This window comes from Halichoeres trimaculatus, unplaced genomic scaffold (assembly GCF_033239565.1).
Source record: "Halichoeres trimaculatus isolate MK-OKI-2021-1 unplaced genomic scaffold, fHalTri1.1 fHalTri1_scaffold_29, whole genome shotgun sequence".
Lineage (NCBI taxonomy): Eukaryota > Metazoa > Chordata > Actinopteri > Labriformes > Labridae > Halichoeres > Halichoeres trimaculatus.
In genome coordinates, this window is record NW_027437207.1 from 448,274 (window position 1) to 457,448 (window position 9,175).

At 41.2% G+C, this 9,175-nt stretch overlaps 1 protein-coding gene across 1 annotated transcript; it reads left to right on the forward strand.

The window, feature by feature from the left end:
• Positions 1–659: 659 nt before the first annotated feature.
• Positions 660–5,539, forward strand: LOC141786449 (uncharacterized). The gene is made up of 7 exons (XM_074665097.1): positions 660–726; positions 1,054–1,251; positions 4,061–4,189; positions 4,343–4,483; positions 4,719–4,830; positions 4,946–5,159; positions 5,455–5,539. The coding sequence occupies exons 2-7, from the start codon at positions 1,213–1,215 to the stop codon at positions 5,537–5,539; spliced, it is 720 nt and encodes a 239-aa protein (XP_074521198.1). The 5' UTR covers positions 660–726; positions 1,054–1,212.
• The last annotated feature ends 3,636 nt before the right edge of the window (positions 5,540–9,175 follow it).

Below are 9,175 nucleotides of genomic sequence, written 5' to 3' on the forward strand. Positions count from 1 at the left end.
GTCCATTTTTTTTTTTTAGATATGTAACGAACAGAGAAACAAACAAACAGATGCTGATTATTGCATAACTTCCTTGGCAGAAGTGGGAAAAAACAAAACAACAAAAAAAAAACACCTGGTTTGTTTTAGGTTACTTCTTCAGCCTGGTCTGTTCTGATGACATATTTAGGTGCTTTGACTAAATGTTTGGATTATCTAATAACTTTTGATTGTAATGTAATCTTCCACTCCTGCTATCTGTAGGTGGATGGGGGAGCCGACAACTCAATCTTGTGACTCCCAGTGATACTGGCTATACTGGCGTGATGCTGAAATCTTTAAGTCGTGGGTGTAAAAACCTTTACATTGCCCCAATCCAAGAAGAACTCAGCACAAACCCCCTGCCACTAACTGATGTAGCATTCAGCAACATGCCAAAAGCCACATGTCAGAAGTGTGGATTAGAAGTTCCCCTTCCACTCCTGACAGAGCACATCAAATCTTGTGACGTCATGGATTTCTGTAGCGACGATAACCTGGCCAATGGGGAAACCAGTCGGCTTGAAGAGAGACAGTGTAAGAACTCTTAATGTTCAGCTTTTGTGAGTATTGGTATTGAAAAAACAGAAACCCCTTTTTTGAAACTCTTCTCAACCTCTAATCAGCAGGTGTGCAGGAATGTCCTGTCTGCACGAAGATGATTCCTACTGATATCATTGAGGTACATACTTCCTCGTGTGTGGAAAGGTATCTATGTACTTTTTATTCTCATTGTCTTTTCAGTCTTTGTCCTGCCTATTCTACAGTTGTAACAAAAATAATTTTGTGAGGGTAGAAGGGCAGGGAAAGAGGTGACACATGAAAGCGTTACATTTGAGGGAGACCAAGAAGCAATGCCTGGACCATCCAGATCTTCTACAGCTATTACAGATGGTAGGTGCTGTTCAGGCTTAGCAGTAGCATAGGAAAGTTAAGGAAGATATAATGTTACATCTGAAATTTTGAATTCTTTTTGCTGTCTCAACAACAAATATTGGTAATGAAACAACCTTATTTCCTTTGTTTTCATATTAGACTGGTTAACCATCACTGACCCCAGCAAGGCCATTTCTCAGTGTGCTGGCAGTTCTCTGCGTAATCATGATACAGAGAGTCCCTTACTTCTCAGCATGGACATCAGAAAAAGCCTTGAAGAACAGGACATGGCACTGATCTCCTTCTACAAGCGGCCTAATGTGGAATGGGGACGACCCCTCAATTGCAAACTTGAAGGTAGCTTCAGTTAAAAGCTACAATTGTCAAAATCTAACTCACTTATTTACCTTGTGCTTTTGCTACCAAAATTGACATTGTTTTACAGGAGATACTGCTATTGGAGAGGGCGTAACCCATTTTTTCTTCTCAACATGCATAGAAAAACTGAAGTCAGGGTTTTGCATAAATTTTGGTATGTATTTTTTTTTTTAGCATTTTCAGCATTGTCAAATTTCTAAAAGCTCCTCTTAATGTTGGCCAGACTATCACCAAAATAAAATGCAGTTTCTGAGGAATCACTCTCATACACACCCAGGGGAAACACAAATGCGGACAGAGCCATGTTCATTTCAGTGTATCGCCACATTTATTCTGTGGTCTCAACATCAACAAAGTAACAACACCACAAAGCTACAGTGCCACCTATGGACCAAACTTAGTATAGCACTTCTGGTAATCCAATATACTACAAGGCCTATTTCTTCTTATTGTTCTTGATTAATGTTTTTTATGTCTTAACAGCAGGTAAAAAGCTTACACGTCTTTTTGAGGGGGAGCCTGGGCATTTAGTCCCCTCAGCTTCTCACTTTCTAGTGGAGAGTGAGATGTTCATGATGGCGGGGAGAATGATAGGCCACTCCTTTCTTCATGGAGGACCATGGGTGCGTCTCAAAGCTCCAAAGTTCCATCCTTCCTTCCTCCACTTGCGTCGTTCTCTTGCGTCTTAGTCCCTCCCACCAGAGATGCATGGGAGAGACGCGAGGAAATAAAGAGAGGAGAGAGCAACGGAGGAGATTCGTTTTATAGAGCAATGGGACATCCTCTCCTTCGGAGCGTCACATGAAGCGACGAGTTTCAGTGATGACGGCATCAGCTGATCACCTCTGGATCATCTGTCAGTCAGCTCTAACAGCTGTTTGTGCGTCTGGGCACGTGCGCTGTAATAACTCTGATCAAACAGAAACAGTAACAGAGATTTGTCTGTTCTTTTAACCAGTTAAACACACACGTAACCATAAAGAAAACTTGCTCTCTGTTTATTCTGTGTGCTGTTTAGAAGCTCACGGATCACTTTTCCGGTAAAATGCGTAATTGTGAGATTATTTATGAATTATTTATCCTTTATCTTGAGCCCATCTGATCGTGAACTCTGAAGCTTCAGAGTTTACGATCAGATAAAGTGGGTTATATTACTATCAATATGACCCACCTTATTGTGTCTCAGGAAGATATTATTGATCAGTCAGTTTTTTGTATTAATCCTCTGATTATATTGATTTGATGATGGTTGTGTTCAGTGTTTTGTGATCTAAACTCACAGCAAACCCTTTAATACCAGATTTATGATCAGTTTCTGAACGATCCTCTGTGCCCGTCTTCAGCTCGTCTTTTCTCTCATTAAACTCCGTTGTGTTTGTGAAGTTTCATGTGAAGTCTGAGCTGCTGCAGCGTCCAATCAGAGAGTGATATTCCATATGGGGGCGTGTCGGTCAGTGAAAAGACTTCCGCAAAGCCGGCTCTCGTGTCTCGTCGATCATAGCTCCTCCGATCAGTCTCCTCTCTCCTCTCTCCTCTCTCCTCTGAGCGCAATTATCGCTTTGGGACAGTCTTCAAAATGGCGACTGGGAAAGTACTTCCGGTGTCGTGGAGGAGATAGGATGGAGGAAGCACGAAGTTAACGCATTGAGACGCACCCCAAGTCTTCAGGGACTCAGCCCTGCTTTTGTACATATTCTGCTTGGTGGGAGTCCTGACACTGCCACCGTTACATTGGAGGACTGTCCAGACCTGGACATCAGGGAAACAATTAGGCTTGTATGTTTAATTAAAAAACAGTTTTCTGTCTTTCGGTAATACGTTGTACAATGTGGATACCTTTTTATTTGATCAATCTTTATTTGTATAGCGCCAATTCATAACAAGTGTTATCCCAAGACACTTAACAGTAGAGCATAAAACTCTTCATTTTGTGGATACACATATAAACATATATAAAAACTAGTGCTGTCAGACGATTAAAAAAAATAATCTAATTAATTAGCGGATTTATTATTAATAAATCTAATTAATCACATTTTAATCTCATATCTGCTTAAAGTACCCTAATAAAGAATTTGAATTCTAGGATATTATAAAATTTTTGTGCATGACTAATCAAATGAATACACTAAGAAGTGAAGATTTATAAATCCACATTTTTATTGGTGATTAAATAAAACAAAAGTCAGGGCAACTTGTCCAGAAAATTCTTAGCTCAATCAGGCAACTCAAATTTCACTTTCAGTGTGTTTCATAAATCAAATTCAAAATAAGAAAAAGGTTGAGGACATCCAGCAAACCAGTTAGGCCTGATGCATTATTAAAGAATGTAGTAAAAATATAGATAAACCAATTCAATAATAAAACAAGACTAAGTCTTAAATATGCCATTCCTGTTGTCACCTGGGCTTTGTTTTGTTTGACTAGAGACGCATGTGTGAAGTGACGTGCCACTGCCATGTACGAGTCCTCCTGCTGGCCAATATTAAAATGTTTGTGTGCTATGATTAATTGCGATACATTTTTATGACGCACTAATTTGTGGTGTAATTAATCTAATTAATGCACTAAAGTAACTGCCCTATAAAAAACAAAAACACATATGTATACAAATATATACTCCCAACACCAAAATGAATCCGTATATCCCTTTTATTGTGTATCCATTAGGAATGTGTGTTAATATCAGCAGAGTATTTGTATCAGCCCACAACATGCCATCACTAACTGCCATCTCTGGTATCCATTGTCCTTGACAAGATATTTTACATCCCTTATTGTCTTAAAGCTTGAAGGGGGATCCATACTGTCTGATAAAGATAAACAAAGCATCCAGGACTTGGCCTTTGCATGGGACCTCCCTTCCCTAACTGAGAACAACAGGAGGTGGCTTTTTGAGAAGCTGTTGATCCATGCTGTGAGTGAAACTTAGTTTGATAAATGTCTATCCAAACAGACTGTACATTTGTTTTTGAGTCTTTTGAGTTACTTTTTGGTAAAATAAAAAAATAAAAAATACTGCACTTTTTCCTGATGGTTTCTGTTCTTACTCTCTTTTTACTTTTAACAGGTAATAGGACGTGTGACACGGCAAATAAAACAGCTGAGACGAGGTCTTAAAGAGACACCATTGTGGACACTGATGACCAAAAGACCTGACACAGTGGCCCTACTCTTTCCTAAAGATGTGGCAGGAAATGTCTGCGCGGAGGTTGAATTTATTTTAATATTATCTTTGAGTGCTGTAGAAAATGTTTTTTATACCTTGTAGGCATCCATTACTGTCCATTTTTGTCTTGTTCTTGTTACTGATGTATTCCTATACATTACTTACAATTGACATCATTGGTATCAACCAGTTATGTTTGACCAAAGAGTGTAATGAGTATTGATTTAAGAATCAAAATTATTGTCTTAGTCATTCTATTTTCTTTTTTTCAACATAGGTACTTCTTCAGCGAATCACATGGCCTCGTGAGGATGACAGTGATGATGAAGACTGTTCCATCGAAACTAAGTGCCGCATGTCAGGCTATCTGCGACAGTTCATAACCAATGGTAAGTTTACTCGTCTTAAGAGTTTGTCTAATCTTCTGTTAAGTTAAGCTGTTTGTGCAATAGTTGGCTATTTATTCTAATGACTAATCATCACCCATTTGAATCTACTTCGTAGCAACACCAGCTGAACTCACCAACTTGGTGAAATTCTGGACCGGATGGGAGGTCGTACCACAGAGTCTCTCTGTGGAAATCATTGGGGGCAGATACCCCACATCATCTACCTGTTTTGAGACCTTGCGCATTCCAGGGCATTATAAGGACTACCCATCTTTCAAAAATGACATCCTGGCCTGTATTTGCACTTGTCATACTGGATTTGGTCTTGTGTGAGCTACATCTGGGCCTCAGTTTATGCTTATCAGACATAGTGGCTGAAGTTAAATGTTGTTTTCAAGCTTAGGTGTTCATTATGTCTTGAAGTTGTACAGATATAGTTCTCTTTCTTTTATCTCAGACATGTAGATTCTTCACGTACCTTGACATGTTTCGGCGGAAACTTCCGCCTTCCTCAGAAGTGTCAACAGATGATAGATATGACGTGTTAAATCAGCTGGTGTTATGGAGGTGTGACTCTCCTGTTAATTTTTCTGACGGGGTCACGCTGTCCATTCCCCTGAGCAGGACGCTGCTCCAGGTGTGTGAGAGCATGTATGCCCCCACCTCCCTGTGCATCGTCCCTGGGTCCCGTTTCCTGAATTACGAATAGGGAAGCCATTGAGATCAGGAAACAGGGCCCAGGGATGATGAACAGGGAGGTGGGGGCATACATGCTCTCACACACCTGGAGCAGCGTCCTGCACAGGAGAACAGACAGCGGGACGCGTGACCCTCCTGTCAGAAAATTTGACAGGAGGGTAACACCAGCAGATTTAACACGTCACACCTATCATCTGGTGACATTTCTGAGGAAGGCGGAAGTTTCCGCCGAAACATGTCAAGGTAGGTGAAAAATCTACATGTCTGAGATAAAGGAAAGAGAACTATATCTATGTTTTCAAGCTTGACCTTCTGATCCTCACTCTCTACATTTATAACTAGCAGGTATCTGCGTGAAAGAGTCCTTTCTCATGCGCAACCCTAAAGTGGTATATAAAATGAATGTTAAACTATTGTATCACAAAATCAATCTAAAATTCACCGGATGAAAGGCGAATCTGGGCCTTTGCAGGACAATATTAATCATTTACGGCTGTCATGTCCCACCTCGGTGAAGTTCGTTTCAGGTTGGATCTTCCCAGGCACCTGTTGGTCCTTATATCCATACAACTGCTTAACCGTCGAAGACCCAACGCAAAACTAACTTCACAGCGGTGCACAACCAGACTGCTGCATAAAGCAGGTAGGTCCGTGGAGATATGCCCGCTGTTCCCCCACCCCCATGCACCCAAGGGCGGCGGCCAAAAGAAAACTGACTAATGTAAATTACGTTATACTGCAACCGTGTATCACAGTTTAAATGTCGGTGTTTAAAGAGCAACTCGGGTTTTTTGACACCTGGACCTTATTTGTAGGTGTTTGCATGCTCTATACTCATTCAGACAAACATCGTGCAGCTCGGAGTCCTTCAGAAGTTATTTAGATCCAACCGATTTTAGCCGCACTTCGCGGAGGCCATGGCAAGGGAGCTTCGGCGCGGCACATAATCTCTGCAAAATTACGGAAGCGTATTGCATTCACTGGATAAAAAAAAAAAATAGACACCTTATCTCATAATTACGAGATCCTGATCTCGTAATTACGAGAAAAGATCTCATAATTACGAGAAAAGATCTCATAATTATGAGATAAGATCTCATAATTACGAGATCAGGATCTCGTAATTACGAGAAAAGATCTCATAATTACGAGATAAGATCTCATAATTACGAGATCAGGATCTCGTAATTATGACATAAGGATCTCATAATTACGAGAAAAGAAGGAAGTGGAAGTTTCTTCTTCGTGGAATATACTCTACGGAAGTACAGACGCGTATCCTACTGCAGTGATGGAGCTGTCCCAGTTGCTATGCTTTTACCACCTTCTCGGTTTGAGACACTGGGAAATGCTTATGTTTCTGAAAAACGAGAACAGTTTGACCATTAGTATGTCTACATTGCGTAGGCATCTCAAAGCTTTGGGATTGTTCCGGCGGAAAGCCCAGTCTGACGTGCTGGATGTTGCTGTTTTTCTGCAGGAGCAGTTGAGCCAGCATGGGATGCTTTATGGCTACAAATTCATGCATCTGAAATGCATCCAGTCGGGGTTGGTAGTGACTCAGACTACTGTACGGCACCTGTTAAAAATCCTTGACCCCCGAAGGAGTACAGCTGAGGCAAAGGAACCGTCTAAGAAGACGTATGTACACAAACCCAGGTCCAAACTTCTTGTGGCATTTGGATTCATACGACAAACTGAAACCTTACGGAATATGTATTAATGGTGCCGTTGATGGTTTTTCGCGGATGGTCATGTGGCTGCATGCTTACACCACAAGTAGCAACCCCAGCGTTATTGCTGGTTACTTCATTGATGAAGTTGAAAAGAGGAGCGGCACTCCCACAAGAATCAGGGCAGACCTGGGCACTGAGGACCGCTCAGTGGAGCAGATGCAGATATTTTTACGAGATACCCATGACGACGAGTTCAGCGAGAGATGCTACATCGCGGGCTCAAGTAATCACAATCAAAGAATTGAACAGTGGTGGGGATTTTTGAGAAAACACCATGCTCAGTACTGGATCAATGTTTTTCAAGATTTAAAGGACCATGACCACTTCTCGGGGGACTTTATTGACAAAAATCTCATACAGTTCACATGCTTGGAAATAATTGAGGTAAGTCTTCCTGCCCTTTTGATTACATTGAATGAGAACTCCGGCCAAGCTTCATGTCAGCCTCCATAGCTTCGGGTCCTACGTTCAAAATATCACAACACCATACACAACACATGCTTCAGAACATCCACCAGCTCCTTTGCTCATGAACACGAGCTTCGACAAACTCCACAAATGAGCGATAGAGCGGCATAAAAGATACACTTTCAATTACCTTGAGCAAAGTGGATGGAGGCTGGCGAAAAGAACACTTCTTATTTCTTTTATGACCTCCTCCTAGTAAACAGAGGTAAGCTGGAAAAACAGCCGCAATGCCGCTCTATCGCTCATTTGTGGAGTTTGTCTAAGCTCGTGTTCATGAGCAAAGGAGCTGGTGGATGTTTTGAAGCATGTGTTGTGTATGGTGTTGTGGTATTTTGAACGTAGTAAAGGTCAGACGCGTCCCATTTGCTTGCTACATAGCGGCAATAAAAGTGCGGTTACCAGCGAGATAGGCGATCAGATTTTTCCAGTGTATACATTCAGGGACCCGAAGCTATGGAGGCTGACATGAAGCTTGGCCGGAGTTCTCATTTAAAGAAACACTTAACTGGGCAAGACTTGTTTTTTATTCTGTCAATAACTAATTAATACAATTCTGGTTATAAGCCCAGAGTGCTAGTCATTTTATCTTAATAATTGTTAGTTTAAACTTGTTCGTGTTTGAATATATTGTATTGTTGAAAATAATTGTTGAAAATATGATTTTCAGCTTAGATTTAGGATGATTATAAGACTGCACTGTCCCTGTAGGAGCCATTTCTATGTGAGTGTGTACCAAATTTGACCAGTAGGTGTCCTCATTGTACTGTGTGTGTGTGTGTGTTTCTATAAAAGTAAACCTACTGGCAGGGTCCAGGTGTTGCTAGACGGAAGGAGCACACAGTTTTTCGACCGCTCCGCTACTGTCACGTTCATGGATGTATTGTTTGTTGTTTGAGGGGAACAAAGCTAGACTTTATATGCACAAATGGATTATTGCACGGATCGAAGATCCAGATGGTAAAAATAAAGAAAGCATCAAATGATGCAGCCGGAAGCTGTTTTGTTTTCATCAGACGCCACTCATAGGCGTGTAGTAGCATCATGCGCGTCGGTTAGTCTTAGCCTGTCTATGCAGCCCCTCAGGGGCTTTAAGTTTAGGCTTAGCCGCTACAGTCCCTATAAGAATTTAATACAATCTTTAGCGGGAAGAATGATTGTAGTATCACTCAAAGGTGTCATATGATCTTTTAAGTTAAAGTAAGAGTTTAAGTAAGGTGTTAAAGTAAGTGTAGAGGCCTATAAGTTATAGGTATATTATGTTTGTTAAGTTTCTTATTTGCTTTTCTTTTTTTCAGAGAGAGCTGCAGGATGTTGCTCACCTGTGGAATTGCCACAGAATTCGCCTCAGTAGAGACTCTGTTTCCCCAAGTGGAAAACCACTGCTGATGTACAGCCTTCCCCACCTGTTTGAAACCACGGACTACATCAAGGAGGTGTCCCAT